At 45.3% G+C, this 16,249-nt stretch overlaps 1 protein-coding gene and 1 long non-coding RNA gene across 4 annotated transcripts in view; one reads left to right on the top strand and one right to left on the bottom strand.

Moving 5' to 3' along the window:
- Positions 1 to 16,249, top strand: part of Slc4a5 (solute carrier family 4 member 5) — a 113,376-nt gene that overhangs the window by 90,801 nt on the left and 6,326 nt on the right. For all 3 annotated transcript variants that reach the window (XM_063229609.1, XM_013151558.3, XM_063229611.1), the window contains 8 exons: positions 99 to 299; positions 3,862 to 3,975; positions 5,337 to 5,498; positions 6,195 to 6,373; positions 7,527 to 7,599; positions 12,979 to 13,047; positions 13,729 to 13,902; positions 15,291 to 15,443. In XM_063229609.1, coding sequence (XP_063085679.1) covers positions 99 to 299; positions 3,862 to 3,975; positions 5,337 to 5,498; positions 6,195 to 6,373; positions 7,527 to 7,599; positions 12,979 to 13,047; positions 13,729 to 13,902; positions 15,291 to 15,443 — 1,125 coding nt within the window. The remainder of the gene's footprint in view (positions 1 to 98; positions 300 to 3,861; positions 3,976 to 5,336; positions 5,499 to 6,194; positions 6,374 to 7,526; positions 7,600 to 12,978; positions 13,048 to 13,728; positions 13,903 to 15,290; positions 15,444 to 16,249) is intronic.
- On the bottom strand, positions 13,896 to 15,329 carry LOC106027522 (uncharacterized). Its single transcript, XR_001201109.2, has 3 exons — positions 15,263 to 15,329; positions 14,251 to 14,305; positions 13,896 to 14,030 (listed from the first exon to the last, which is right to left on the bottom strand). It is a non-coding gene; the product is annotated as an uncharacterized LOC106027522 (long non-coding RNA).

Raw genomic sequence — 16,249 nt, 5'->3', positions numbered from 1 at the left:
GTGGGCAGCAGTGTGGGCTGCCTGGACTATAGAGGGACGGACACAGCCGACCCACCAGGAAAGTCCTGACTCTTCGTCTCCTGTGCTTGCCCTCCCAGTACAACCCCCTTAACCTCACAGCACTGGACTGGTCTCTGCTGAGCAAGAAGGAGTGCCTGAGCTACGGAGGGCGCCTCCTCGGGAACTCCTGCCAGTTCATCCCAGACCTGGCGCTCATGTCCTTCATCCTTTTCTTTGGGACATACTCCATGACCTTGACTCTGAAGAAATTCAAGTTCAGCCGCTATTTCCCTACCAAGGTAAGTGCACTCTGCAGTTCTGAGGGACCTAAAGCCTGACAAGTAAGCAAGGCCCCTGCGGAGCCTCCTGAGAGGGACTGTGAGCTAACATAATGGACACCACATGGCGGGGCCCAGGCAGTTTAAGTTAGGGGCACAGACTTTGGAGTCATGGAGGACTGGGTCCTTTGTTTTCAAGCTCCCTTGACAACACTTGGTATTTTCAGGCTTTTATATTCAATTTTTCAGAGTAGTAGTAGTTTATTGTGTTTCTTAAATTTTTCATTGCCCTGATAACTAATAGAACTGAAAAGATTTTCATGTATTTACTGAATACATGGTCATTTGACTTTCTTCATGGAAGTATTTGTATAAATCTCCTACACATTTTCTTCTGGATTGTCTTTTTCTTTCTGATTTGTAAGAGTTTTTTATACATTGTTAAACCCTTTTATAATCATATGTGTTCTCAATATATTTCCTATTCTGTGACTTGCCATTTGCTTTTATAATGGGATCTTTTGATAAACAGAAACTCTTAGAGTGACTGTAACTTAATAGAGTAAAATTTTTCTCAAGGAAAATGCTGGACACAGGGCTAGGGATTTAGCTCAGTGGTGTAAGCGCCTGCCTGGCAAGCACAAGGTTGCAAGTTTGATCCCAGTACCAGAAAGAAAGAAAGAAAGAAAGAAAGAAAGAAAGAAAGAAAGAAAGAAAGAAAGAAAGAAAGAAAGAGAAAATACTGGACACAGATATCTTCTCTGTTATTTTTAGATGCTTCACTGGTTTTTGTTTTGTTTTGTTTTAATTTTTTTGTTGTTGTTGAGCTTTTTTGTTTGTTTTGTTGGTTGGCTTTTTGGAGATAGGGTCTCGCTATGCATTTTAGACTGGGCTGGACTCACTGTGTATCCCAGGCTGGCCTCAAACTCATGGCAATTCTCCTGGCTCAGCCCCCTGGGTGCTGGGATTATAGGCATGCACCACCATGTCCAGCTCGCTGTTTTTTTCTTCCATGTTAAATCTACATCCCAGAAAGACTGATTCTGATGTATATAGTATGAGATAGTGTTTCTTTGTGCTTTTATATAAATAGTCGATTGTTCCAGTATTTATGTAAGACCATTGATTCTCTGCTGTTTTGCAAGGCTTCCTCTGCTATATATCAAATGTTCCTATATGACACGGTCTGTCTGTGGGCTCTGCATTCTATTTCACTGGTTTATATGTAAACCAGTATCACAGTCTTTGTTTCTATAGCTTATAAGTATTTAAAAAATTTTATTCTTATTAGTACATGTGTGCAGTACAAAATAATTCCAGTCATTATTATGTGGGAAGTTGGCACAGGTACATAACTCATCCTAATTCTTCTGATGTCCCTCTCTCTCCCTCTTCATGCCTTCCATCTCTTAGAAAGCTTTGTATTGTACAGAGAAAACGTTTTCCTTGTCCTTATTCAATGGTATTATCTTAGACTTTACATGTCCACGTGAATTTTTTTGGAGTTCCAAAGATAACCTTTACTTTTTAAAAGTGAATGTGTGCATTACAGGAAACAAAACCACAAGGAGCAAAGAACAAAGTCATCTGCAGTCATAAGCAGCCTTCATACCCAGCATGCCATTTGGTGCGACTGAGATTGTACAGTGTGTGTCATGCTTTCCCACACACCATGAATATTCACCAATTCAAAATCCCAAAGCTAGAAGAGAGTTTTTAATACCCAAGAATGCACTTCATTAACTCAGTTTGGTAGAAAAAATTGTCATCCTGCCTTTCTTGGGAAGAAAAATTTCACTGAAGATGAAAATGACAACAGGCCTCTAGCTAGAAGTCTTTGCAGAGTTACAACTGAAATACTTCAGTCCCTTAATGCTCAATTTAAAATGAGATGTGAAGGGACAGAGTACACCAAACATGCTTTTGAGAGTTATCAGATGTCTGCTTTTTTTTTCCTGAGACAGAGTTTCATTCTATAGTTCAGGCTGCCCTTGAACTCATGATGTAGAACTGCTAGTATCTTTGCTAGTATCCTCATATCTAGATGATGGTTTGAGATTATAACTGTGGGCACACATGTGTGTGTGTTTGGTACAATACTTGCACTTATTGTATACAAAGTTCATACTCTGTTGCACAGCATCCCCAATAGTGAGTTTATAGGCATGCACACCTGGCGGGACTTCTACTCTTGAGATACTAGCAAGAAAGTATGTTCCCACAGAATTAATGCATCCCAATCACACAGCTAGGGGCTGGGGATTTAGCTCAGCAGTATAAGTACCTGCTTAACAAGCATGAGGTCCTGAATTTGATCTTGGTACCATAAAAATAAAAAAAAACATAGTCACACAGCTAGAAGATGCATGCACATCAGTGATTCTCACCAAAATGTAAATCTGAACACGCTGCACACATCTTTCCTCTATGCTTTCTTCTGCCCCTCTGCTCCAATCTCATGATAAGTCTGGATACACACTCCCTTGTAACAATTACAAGATGCATCTTTTCTATCAACCGTAACAAAAAATATTTAATCTACCTCTAATTTTTTGTCATACATTGTTATCTCAGGGACATCCATAAGGCTGAGACGCTGTGCAGTAGAGTATGAACTTTGTATACTGTAAGTCCAAGTACGGCACCAAAAATGCACATATATGTGCCTACGGTTATAATCTCAAGCCACTGCCTAGATATGAAGATACCAGCAAAGAGCTTTTGCGCACGCTGACCCTCTCTCCTTTTCCCTCCTCACACTTCAGTGACTAAATGACTACAGTGACCACATCTAGCTCCGAGAGGTGCTAGATGGTCACTTTCAGAAGACAGTTCTCCCTAAAAACTAACAAAATGACATTTATATAGGTATATTTTGCAGCCAAGTATGGTGGCACATGCCTGTAATCCCAGAACTCTGGAGAGTAAGGCAGGAGGATCATTCTCCATAAGTTAGAGGTCAGTCTGGGCTACATAGGGAGTCCAAGGACAGTCTGAACTACATAATGAGACCCTGTCTCAAAAAACTTAAACCTAATTTGGGTTTTAAGTTTTATCTTAACCTAATTTGGGTTCTAAGTTTTATCTTTTAATACCTTTCAATATTAACAAAATATACATAGAGAGCAATAGCTAGACAATCTGAACTTATTTAACAGGCAAAGAATACTTCCTTCTCTGCAAACCTCCCCTTCCCCACCCCATGAACTGTCAGCATATGCTCCACGATAGGGGCTATGGTTTCCTCTGAGTTCAAGTCTCGCCCCCACCACACCTGCTGGTGTGCACTATCCCAGAAAATGGCCATATGGATCACAACTCCCAGGATGACTACTCCATGCCAGGTACTTCAAATGCACTGTGGTTCCCTTGCTCTTGATGTGGGTACCATCATCATCTCCACCTCAGAGGAGCAAAGTGAGGCTAAGAAAGATACCATGTACCCCAAGGTCACACAGTTGCAAGGACCTGAGTGTAGGTGCTGGCTTCAACACAGCCTTTAACTATTCTCTTTGCTGCCAGAGGACTGGGGGAATATGGAATGAGTAGATATTTTGCTCACTTGCTCCTCTCCGTTCTGCAGGTCCGGGCCCTGGTCGCTGACTTTTCCATCATTTTCTCCATCCTGATGTTCTGTGGAATCGATGCCTGTTTTGGCCTGGAAACACCCAAGTTGCATGTACCCAGTGTTATCAAGGTTTGCCCCTTGCCCCTCCTCAGGACACTCGCCTGCCTGTGCACTAGTCCTAGCACTTGGTCCTCTGTGCTCCTCGAACTTTCTTCTCTCAACCTAAACCCCGTTGATTCTGTGTGTGCACCATCCCTTCCTCCCTGCGTAATTTTCCAGGCGCTTCTATTGAGAGGGGGTAGGGACATAATCACAGTGAAATCCTGCAAGGATTTCAAGGAGGAAGATGCCAGCTGAAGCCGAAGCCAGCTGGTGTTTCCAGTGCTCTAACCTTCTTCTGGGTGCTTCCAGTGCAGTCTACAAGTGGGATCAGCTGGGATCTGTTGAAAATGATCCCTTGGAGAAGTGATTCTCGGGGCTGGGGATTTAGCAGCATAAGCACTTGCCTTGCAAGCAGGCGGTCGTGAGTTCGATCCCTGGTACCGATAAAAAAAAAAAGTGATTCTCAAAGCATGGCCTCTGGACTAACGTCACATGGTCACTTGGGAACTTATTAGAAATGCAAATTCTCAATCCCTTACACCTATAAAATCTGAAAACAGGTGGGGGCAGCAATTTGCATTTTCACAAGTCTTGTGGGTGATTCTGGGCATACTGGAAGCTGAGACCCACTGCTTCAGAAAGTACCCATTAGTCTAAGTTGGTGCCATTTACCTGTGGCTGAGCTCAAGCTCAGTTCGCTCGCAGATGCACCAACCATGGAACCAGGGTCAAGAGTCCAGGTACTAATCTAGAACCACCCTCCTTGCTTTTGAGGTCTTGACTTTCAAGGTAATATTTCAGGGTCTGCTCCAGTAGTTTAAACACATAAAATTGTTTGCCTGAGAAGAACCTGTTTCTCTTAAATACAACAAAAGAAAATCATCAGCTCCTGTACAAATAACCTCTTATTCTCAAAGCGCACGTGTGAGTTGATTTTTTATTTTATTTTATAAATCTAGAATGCTTCTCAGACAGGGGACTCAGGAGAGGCGGGGCGTGTCGGCCCTTGGGGGTCCCATTCAAATGCTTTATTCTTGCCCAGTAGCGCCTCACTTCTGCTCTTTGTTGTTTTGTAATTAGTGACTGCGTGCTTCCTCCCAGCTGTCCTCTCTGATTGCCTTCCCATGTCCCAACAGACCCCAGGGAGCTGCAGCAAATTACCTCCTTAATTCTTCAGATCCCTGCTGTGTTCACACTCTTTTCCCTTGCCTGCTGCTTCTGTTCTGTCACCTAAAGTTGCAGGTGCCTAATGTCATATCTGTAAGGGAACATACTGTACTTAGAAGTACCTCCGGGTGAGGGAAAGGTAGCAACATGGGATAGTGGCCAGCGGACAAGGGCCAGAACTAGGGAGAAAGGAAAGGACCCTCTTCATTTGCTCTGCTCAGCCCACACGGCCTGACCGAGGCTGGTTCGTGGCCCCCTTTGGGAAGAACCCGTGGTGGGTGTACCTGGCAAGCATCCTGCCCGCGCTGCTGGTGACCATCCTGATCTTCATGGACCAGCAGATCACAGCCGTCATTGTCAACAGGAAAGAGAACAAACTCAAGGTGAGGTGGTGTTGGGCGCAAAGTCAGGAGGATTAAGGCGGGAGATGTTCTTTCAGTACCCTGAGCAGAAGACAAGTTCCCACTTTGTGTGCTGGGGGATGGTGTGACTTGATGTGGCTGAGACCAGTTGGGCCCCTGGGCACAGCCCTCTTGCCTCTCAGAGTAACCCTCCAGCTCTGTGCCTACTGAAAGTCAACTTGGGGGTCTAAGCAGATGCTGACAGAGAGATAAGCCTGGAATTATGATGCCAGGAAAGCTTCTTAGACCCCCTTGTCTCTGAAGCCCCCTGCTTCTCGATCTGAGAAGACTCAGGCTGCCCCCTCCCTGACCTCACTTTAGGCTACATGTGATGCCTGTCCCAGCTCAGGCTCCTCTTTCAGGAATTGCAGAGGCACTGTGGCCACTGGGCAAGAGCCCTTCTCCCCAAATTTGGGGCCTTTCATCTCCTCCTTTACCTGAACACTCCTCTCCTCTACCTGTGTCCCTTACCCAGCTGACCTTTTCAGATAATGTGGCAATAAGCCACCTCTGGGGATGGTGCGATCTGAACACCTCTGAAGTCCTCACAGGGAACAGTTCAGGATGACAGCGCCCTCACAGAGTAGCTCCCGAAGGGGGTTGGACTATGTTCCACAAAAGGGTTGCTTTACAGAAGAACAGACTCCCAGAAGCTTCTCTGTCCCTCTGCCCCTGCAGAAGGCCGCTGGCTACCACCTGGACCTGTTCTGGGTGGGCATCCTCATGGCCCTGTGCTCCTTCATGGGGCTCCCCTGGTACGTGGCTGCCACAGTCATCTCCATCGCCCACATTGACAGCCTCAAGATGGAGACGGAGACCAGTGCCCCTGGAGAGCAGCCCCAGTTCCTGGGGGTCAGGTACGAAGGGTCAGGCTCTAGATCACCTGAGTGGGAGAGGGGAAGTCTGCTTTTCATACCTGCAAAGAATGTTGGTAGAAAAGGCCCCTACTGTGACATCCCAGGAACCACAGGGCCAGGACATCACAACTGGAAATAAGGAGAGAGGAAAATTCATTTCTAAGTGGTACAGTTTTCTTTGTAATCTATGAGCAGCGCTCTGTCTCTGTCTCCGTCTCCATCTCTCTCTCTCTCTCTCTCTCTCTCTCTCTCTCTCTCTCTCTCTCTCTCTCTCTCTCTCATAAACACACATGCACACCCATGAGCCCCAGAAGCTCTCACTACCTAGGCAGTGTCCTGCCTTTGGACTCTCAAGACTCTCAGGGTGGGTTCAGGTCCTGCTTTATCTCCATTCCTCCTGAAAGACTTCCTGGGCCCACCGCTGCTGTCTGAACTATGGCCGTGGCCTGTAACTTCTGTTCTTCTCATTCCATGTCAGGCTCCCAGGTTCTTTCAGGCAGGGAAGCACGCCCTTCTTAGGGTTCCTTGGTCCACACCAGACCAAGGCATCTTCCTAAAGAACTGCCCTGTGGGCTTCGCCCCCACTGCCTTGGCACAAGTGGGTGCTGTGCAGCCCTGAGGGTGGCTTCTCTGCCTAACTACAAGGCCTGGGACCGGGTAGTCCCTCGCGCTCCTGGGTCTAAGCCACCTGTGTTGTTGCACAGGGACCTGGCACTCAGGGAAACCTGCCTACCTAACTACTGTGCCCTGTTCTGCCAGCAGTGGGGGATCTTTTCACCAGAGGGCAGGGTAACAGGTATATAGATCCATGTGATCTCTGTCCTACTTGGCTCAAGATCTCCAGGCCTTTGCCTGATGCCACATAATGAGTAGGTGGCAGAGCTAAGATTCAACCCCAGCCCATCCAGCTTGAGCAGCCCCATCATTAGACACTACTCTAAACAACCTTCCCGATGCCCCTGCCACATGTCCTGCCCTCTGTCAGAGGCACCTGTCTTCCCTGGGTGGGTCAGCTGGGCCTCAGGCTGATACAGAAGCCCTTTGAAGCCATGGTCTTGGACATAACCTTCAGGGCCCACAGAGGGGCAGGAGGCTGAGAATGATCACTGAATGTCTCAGAGGTCACCCCTGAAAATGTGCTCTTCTCTGCCAGGGAACAGAGAGTGACTGGCATCATTGTCTTCATCCTGACGGGAACCTCAGTCTTTCTGGCTCCCATCTTGAAGGTGAGACTCTGCACCCCACCAGGCTTCAACACCTGAGGAAGCACAGAGCTGAGGCCTTGGGGGTGGGAGGTCTACTGGCCTGTGGACCCCTAAATGACAAGACTTTATCATGCCATTCTACTGTGCCACTCCAATGCCATCATCGCTGTCTTGTATACGATTGCCAATCCTATCCACTGTCTCTCACGAGCCCAGGGTGCACTGTTGCCTTCCTGGAGAATTCTCCCCAGCCAGTTCTGCCAACTTCTGACCCTACGTAGCTCAGGAACTTCCCAAGCCAGGAGTGTCCATGCTGCTGTGATTTGAAGCATGCTCAAGGCCTTCTTGCTCATCCGTTTTCTGGTTTAAGCCTTGCGGGGTAGGGTTGGGGATGCTGAACTGTTCTCTGGCCTCTGCTCTGCTCCTCTATCTGGCATGTCTTGGCATGTAAGTGACTTGTTCCCACACAGTTTGAAGCTTCTCTTGCTTATGTCCCACCAGGCCAGCAGGAAGACACTAACACAACAGTGGTGCTGCATTAGAGGCGGGCAGGCGTCTGCTACTACCGTAGGAGGAGGTGTTTCACGGTCACTGCAACCAGTCTCTTACCAATGGTCCTTACCCCTGACGGGTACCCACATAAGACTTCCCTTTCTTGAATTATTTGTAGTTGCTCCAAACATTTGCAGCTTTTTTCCCCTCCCTTGAATGTCTCAAAACAACTCATTAGGGGGCGACCTGGTAAAAAGCAAAGGCCAAGAATCGTGGTTCTAATTAACTCACTTATAAAAAATGTTTCTGGCATGAGAATTAATGCTGGGCACACCACAGTAGTAGATTTGAGTTGGGTAGTTTTAACAAAATATTTAGGCAGGTGGCTATGTTGTTTATTTAAAATGTGTTTTAGGGATTGAGGGTATAGCTCAGTAATATAGTACTTATTTAGCAGGGGTGAGGCCCTGGGTTCAAACCACAACAGTGGAAAAAAAAAACAGGTGTACTTTATTTTATTAAAGTATATTTTAAACGGCCAGAAAATCTTTGTGGAAAGGGCTCTGAAGAACCACTGTGAATGTCAGTCCTGATACTGTTTGATAAGCATTTGTGTCAAAAGCTTCCTTTTGTGGGGCTGGGATTTAGCTCAGTGGCATAAGCACCTGCCTTACAAGCAGGCGGTCGTGAGTTTGATCCCCGGTACCGATACAAAGTTAAAAAAAAAAACAAAAAACTCCCTTTTGAGAACAGCATACTTTAGGGGCCAAAAATTCCCAGAAACATTTTGCAGATAGCCGTTCCCATGTGCCTGTGATATGAACTCAGAGCCTGGGCAGGCCAGCCGCCCCGCTGTTGTTCAGCAGTTCAGCCATCTCAACCAGCCTTTATGTGTATTTGAACAGAACGCAAAGCAGGCAGAAAATTCCACGACAGTTTCCTTTCTTGTTTCACTCATAACGTGATCAGTTCTTTTATGGACATATTACATTCTGTGTATAGATTTTCACATCTGATTTTGATAAATTTTGATAAATTTTTGTCCTTGCACTAATACTGTCTGTCTTCTGAATGTAGGTAACATGGATACAACAGTCTGATTAAAATAATTCAAGTGAAGGGTAAGGCTGTAACTCAGAGGCAGAGTACTTGCTTAGCGTACACAAGGCCCTGGCTTTGATCTCTACTGCTGAAAGGGAAAGGAAAGAAGCAGAGTTCTACACATAAGATTTGACATTGCCAAAGCTTTTGGTGGTCATGACCTTTCAGTGATGTACAGTCACATTGCTTACTCTTGGGTGGCATGTAATATTTCCACATTTTGAGTAACAGTGGAAATTCCCATCTACTGCATTGGTAGCCCAAATGGAACTCATTCAAACTGTGCAGTGTATCCCTGTATTAATTGATGTATTTTATAAAATAGGCTGTATACATAAAGCGGCAGATGCACAGAATTTTCAATTATTGTTCTGGTGGTCATGGAAATGTTTTTGGGGGTCTATGTAGTTCCAAATGCTTTTGTATTATCTTTGCATCCAACACAACAGGATTTGTAAACTTTGCTACATGTGTTCATTCACAATGAGTGGGAAAAAAGCTGTAATATGCTTTATTTTGCCAATAGTCTATTTGATAAATATACTTATCTAGATTTTTTATTGATCATAATATTTAAGATTTGATTATATCAAGGTCCATACCTTTTATAAAATAGACCTCTAACAATAGACCTTTTATAAAAATACACATTCAAAACTGTTAAGTGATTAAAGCATCATCACTAGCTGACACACCAGTATTAAATACTAGACTAAATCTATGCTAAGGAAAAGAAATTTGGTACAGCCAGTTCAAGTAAAATATAACTTAATATGTGAGATCCTAGACTTAATCTTATAATTTATTTTCTTTCTTTCTTGTGTGTGTGTGTGTGTGTTATCTTTTTGAGACAGGGTCTTACTGTGCAGTTCAGCCTGGCCTTGACCTAACTTTGTAGCCCAGGCTGGTCTTGAACTTGCAATGATCCTCCTACCTCAAAGGAAGAAATGAGTGCTGGGATTATAGGAGTGCACCACCATGCCCGGCTTTATAATTTATTTTCAATCAAGATAATTTTCCCATAAATATTGTTTAATTTTTTGCAACTGTAAGTTTGCATGGGCGAGTATTAGACGTGCAGAGTGCTTAACCTGAGGGATAGGAGGTGTATCTCGTGTTAGACTATTTCCCTAGCATGTATCAAGAATCAATGTTTGATCCCCAGCATGTCCAAAAAGAAAGAGGAAAAGAGGTAGAGAGAGAGTTAAGAAAGAAGGAGAAGAGGGAGGAGTTACACAGCACTGTTGTTTATTCAAGACCACACTTCAGTTAAAATCGTATTTACCAACAGAGGAGATAATCACAAATTTTGGAACAGGTAACTTGCATTCTACCTGCTGGCATCACCATTTTTATTGATGTTTCTATATCACCTATTAAATATACTTTTGTTTGTGTCAGTTCTTCCAATAGAGTTCTGTTTCAGGGTATCTCAGTCTTTTTATGGCATCAAGGCCTTCATTGAGCTACATCCCTAACCCTTTATTTTGTATTTTGAGATAAGGTCTCATAGTCACTAAGTTGCCCAGGATGGATAGATTTTAACTTTTCAGTCCTCCTGCCTCTGCATCCCAGAGTACTGGAATTACAGGTGTGAGCCACCATGCCCAGCTATGTCTCAAACTTTAATGTGTATAAAAATCAACTGGAGATCTTATTAAGCAGATGCTAATTCTAATTCAATAAGTTTTGGTGGGGGGCCAAATTTTGCAGTTTTAACGACCTCACAGGTGATGCTAAAGATCTTATTCCACTATACTTTGAGTATCAAATATCCCCTGTCCATAAGAATTAGTGAATGATCGTATTGATTTCACATTGTAATCAGTGATAACCTTCAGACTTTCCAGCACCAATTTGCAAATATTTGGTTATCTTATCAAACAAAGGTACAGAGGGATGCGGTTGCCACAGAGCTGATGAGCAGCATACGTGACTTACACACTCAATCTTGTAGATTTTCCACTCTCTTAAGGCTGTGAAGTTTTGTTTTGTTTTTTATTCGCACTTCATACAGTTCTTTGGGGCTGCCTCTGAGGAGCACCTGGCAGTGTCCCTACCCAGATCCCCTGTGAATCTCAGGGTCTCAGCCTCAAACTGCATGCGAAGGCTGTGATCATTTTTGACAGCTTTAACTCATGATATCAAAGCTGACATTGAAGATAATGTTTTGCCACTTTTTGTGCTTCTAATTGAAAAGAGCCTATTCTTGGAGATTCAAGGAAGATTTGTGCTGATTAATCTGAAATTCCAGGTCACTGCCTCATCACTGGGATGAGTGTGATTTCATAGCCTTTTGGGGTTTGCTGGAAGAGCTGCAAATGACAAGATGAGAGACAATTTTGTTTGCTTCCTAATGGAATGACTTAATGCTCAGTGGCTGGCAATTATAAATCATCTAACACTTCATCCAGCTGTCATATCTGATGTGGTTTTGTACTTATTAGCGCAAAAGGGAAATTTTAAATGACTTTAAATTTGTATTGCTCCGAGTTATAGCTACATTTTTTACTTAAGATTTAATTTCTCTCTCAATTGCTCCCACACTTTGAGATTTATTAGGACAGTGTTACTCACTGAAGTTTTTACCTCAGTTCATAATTAGGGAAAAATCTTATAAGGCATGTTCTAACGGACTGATAAAGGTCATATAGTTTCCTATAAAACTTTTACTTTAAAATATTGTACTGTAATTCATGGTAGAACACTTACCTAGTATGTTCAAGGATCCGGTTTCAATCCTCAGCACTCCCTAAATCAATAAATGAAGTTTTAGTTTATATGTCTTGGAGTGGGCTGGGAATATAGCTCAGCAGCATAAATGCTTGCCTGGCAAGTACAAGCTCCCAAGTTTGATTCCCAGTACCAAAAAAAAACTCCAAAAAATGTTTCGTGGATTGAAATTTACAGTGCACACGCCCAAATAATGCTTTGTGTTTGAAAATGAATGCAGTCTAACCTATCTTAGAAGAGAAGCTATTTACTTGGTTGGACTACTGACACTCATAAATGCCACCTACAAGTTGGGCAACCACATTGGCACTGTTCTTTATGGTTACCAATGTTCTTCCAGAGCCAGGCAGCCCCTGGGCATGGCAGTCAGTATCAGGTAACTGGCAAGGAAGAGAGAAAAAAAGGAGCAGAAAAACAACTTAGATAAAGGAGAAATGCCTCTGAAGGCTTTTAAGACTTGGAGTGATCATCGGAGGACAGCGTGAATGATACCCAATTTTTTAAAAAGCAAACTAACTGCTGGTGTGCATGTTTGGAAGGAAGGCTTGTTGATGATTATTGATAGTTTATATATTTCTAGTTTTACTTCTTTGTTATTTGATGTACGTGATGGATGATTTTAAGTGTCCTGGGTATTCCCTGCTCTGTAGGTCAGCTCACTAAAAGCCCCCAGCTCGCTACAGCTTTGGGGGCCTTGGGCTGAACCTGGAGGTGGGAAGGGGCTGGCAGGAATAAGTACAGCGCAGTCCATGGAGCTTTCCTGTCTTCCAAAAGGAAGCTCTTCAGCCAGATCGTGTGGCTCCCACAGGCCTGAGAGAGGGCCCAAGCTGGGAGCAGCTGCGTGAGCGCTAGCTCAGCTGTCCACCCCGCTGGAGGAGGGAGCAGTGCACTTGAGTGGTCCTCATTTCCCACCTTACCACTCACTGGCTCCAGAGCTGCTCTCAGGCCTCAGTCCCTCCCAATGTCCAGCTCCCCAGCTGCCTCTGTGGTTGACAAACACCTTTATACAGATCAGAGTGGGCAAGGTCCCTGCCCCTGGCAGAGACCCAATCCAGAACTCTGCTTCCATTTCAGTACATCCCCATGCCGGTTCTGTATGGAGTCTTCCTCTACATGGGTGTGGCCTCCCTGAATGGCATCCAGGTGAGGCTATCCCCTCCCCGGCTGCTGTGACCCTCAGTTGGCCCTCACATGTAGTTCTAACCAAGACCCTAAATGCTTGCTTTCCCAATTCAATAAATGAACCTTAATAATGATAGTATCACCATTTACTATGTGCCAGGCAAAGTAACAATCCTAGGCATCTTACAGGTGTTTAATCTCTATAGTTAGGTCCCCATTTTACCAGTGGGGAAGCTGAGGCTCAGAACTGAAAGCCCAAATCAAGCTAACTTCAAAGGGCATTTTGTCATACTTCCTAAGGCAACTCTGCAGAGGAAGTATTGTATTCTATACCCATCACAAAAATCCCAGAATTTCTTGGATAGTTTGTGTTCAGTTGCATTTGCCTTGAGTATGGACTATGTTCATTTTGAGACCATCTCCAAGGCCTCTCCACCTGGGGCTAAGGACCCTTTCTCCCGCATTATATGTCCACCTTGCTCGCTAGCTCCCTCTCCCTCTCCCTCCCCTCCCTCCTCTCCCCTTCCCCTTCCCTCCCCCTTCTCCTCCCCCTTCCCCTTCCCCTCCTCCTTTCCCTCCCCCTTCTTTTCTGCCTCCCCACACTGAGACCCTACCAAGGCACTCCTTCTAGTCCCAGGCCCCAGCAGGCCTGCCACCTCCTGGACCTGGCTGCCTAGCTGAAACCCACACTCTCCTCGCCAGTTCTGGGAGCGCTGCAAGCTCTTCCTGATGCCCGCCAAGCACCAGCCAGACCATGCCTTCCTGCGCCATGTGCCCCTGCGCCGCATCCACCTCTTCACCCTCGTGCAGATCCTCTGCCTGGCTGTCCTCTGGATCCTCAAGTCCACTGTGGCCGCCATCATTTTCCCAGTCATGGTAAGGCGGGGATGGGCCTCCCCTCCTGTTCAGCAGGGTGGTGTGGACAGGAGTCTTCTGGGAGGCCCAGTGGGCTAGCTTCATCTTCCACCCCCTTTGCCTTCTCGCCACTGATGACCTGGCTCTGTCTAATTGAAGAAACAGACACAGGGCAGGTTCTGAGGTATGGCCAGATGCTATGCAGTGGGAGTGAGCAGGAGGGCAAGGTAAAGAATTTCTGGGGAGCACATAGACTCTGCATGCAGGACCCAAATGCTGAGCTCAGGGCAAAACATCCAAACTGCTGGGCTGGGGCTGGGGATGTGAAGATGGGGCCAGCGACTCCCTAATACCAAAACTCACACAGACCTCAGAAGGAGATGCATATGAAATGTAATTCTTCTCACCATGCAGAATAGCTGAACTGGAAAAGATAAAGGGGATAGGGGTTAGGACCCCAGATCAAGAACCTCAAAAACTAATGACAATATGAAATTTGAGTTGGGGAAAGGTATAGGAGTGCTTACAATTATTGTGGAACCTTGAAATTTCGTAATTTTAAAAGGGTATAGTACCAAAATAAATAAATAGGTATAAAAAAGCCAAAACTGTGCTGCATTTGACTCTAAGTAATCCATGGGAAGGAAGTAGGCCCAGTCCATGCTAGAGGACCAGAGCATGGGGCCTAATGCTCCCGGATCACCTGCAGGCCTGGATGAGGACCACAGTAAGGTCCTCACATATGTGCTTTGGAGGTCCCTAATCAGCTGCTCTTGACCTAGCTGCTTGTTAGAATCAACACAGATCAGTTAAATCAGAATCTTTTGGGAAAGCACAGGCATTGGTATTTTAGTAAGTCTACAGGTAAATGTAAATATGCAGCCAGGGCTGAGAATCAGCACTCCATAGAAAGGGAAGTGGGTCCCCTCCAGTAGGGTCCTTATGGGCTTTAGAGAGGAGGAAGGGAAGGCTAATAATAGCTACCTTTTAGCGTTTACTGAGTGCTGTTCCACTTGGTCTACACCAGCTCCCAAAGTACTGATACTAACTACGTCTTGCAGATGAGAAGGATGAAGCTCAGAAAGATGAGTGAGTAACCAGGTTACAACCAGGACAGAGCAGAGCATTATCTGCACCTCCCCATTTATTTTTTAAAAAATAATGTTTACAGGTGGAGGCAAGAGGGTCTTGCAAATTTGAAGCCATGATGAACTACATAGCCAAAAAGAAAAAAATTGTTCTGAGAACCTGAGATGGGAGTGGGGGCTTCAGAATGGTGCCAAAGACACTGATCACAAGAGGACCTGCCATAGGGAAAAAAAATTATGCTGAGGAGAAAAAACCTTTCTAACCCACAATTTTCCCTGGACTCCCACAAAACCTTAGCTTGCTGTGTCTTCCCATCACAGATCCTGGGCCTCATCCTGGTTCGAAGGCTTCTGGACTTCATCTTCTCCCAGCATGATCTGGCTTGGATTGACAACATCCTCCCAGAGAAGGAGAAAAAGGAGGCAGATAAAAAGAAGAAAAGGAAAGGGGCCCATGAGGACAGTGATGAGGAGGTGGGGGAAGAAGTGAGGCTTGGACACAAGGGGAGATCAGGGGAGATTTCCTCCTCTTCCACCTGGGCAGGGAGACATGGCTTCTCAGGGGCCCCACAGCAACATGTGACTCCCGTCCAGGGTGGGCTGGGGCTTCTGCTGCTCTTGGTCTGAGCTGCTGAGCTCATCTGCTTCTGGGACTATCTTCAGGGTGGGCTTCCCTATCCAGGAATCAGTTGATTGGCCAAACCCACACTCTCATTCATATGAGTTCTTGGAGCCATTTTCAACAGTAGCACAGGTCAGTGAAGAAGTAGGACGGGAGATGGATCCAACATGGAAAGCAGATATAAAGACTACTTCCAAATAAGAGCAGGCCTGAGGGAGTGGTCTGATGGGGACTTATAGATAGATTGGATTGGAACAGGCGGGAAGGGCTGGGCTCAAACTTGGCTTGGGACTGTCTGGAAGATATTGTGGATAAAAATGGGAAGAGGCAAGTGTTCTCAGTGAAGGGAGAATGACTTTATTTTCCAGAAATGTGGGACTACCTGGTTACCCCATCTACTCCTTTCTTCTCCTATGCTTCTTTTGTATCCCACCCCCAAAACACTCAGTGAGTCAACAGACAATGAGCCAGTCCAGAAGCTTATCACAGAAGCTTCAAGTGATCATTACAAATGAAGACACTGATGTTGTGAAGAAAACTATCTCTGACCTTGACTCTTGATTTCCAGTATACTGAGCCACCCATACCATCTCCTAACACTGCACCTGGCTCCTACTTTCCCAATTTGATCCAGACTTATAACTCTCTGTCTACTTTG

The sequence above is a fragment of the Cavia porcellus genome, unplaced genomic scaffold, assembly GCF_034190915.1.
Source record: "Cavia porcellus strain 051 isolate PalLab524CR breed Dunkin Hartley unplaced genomic scaffold, mCavPor4.1 scaffold_18, whole genome shotgun sequence".
Classification (NCBI taxonomy): domain Eukaryota; kingdom Metazoa; phylum Chordata; class Mammalia; order Rodentia; family Caviidae; genus Cavia; species Cavia porcellus.
The sequence above is the reverse complement of the archived record's forward strand: the minus strand, read 5'-3'. Positions and strand labels throughout refer to the sequence as shown.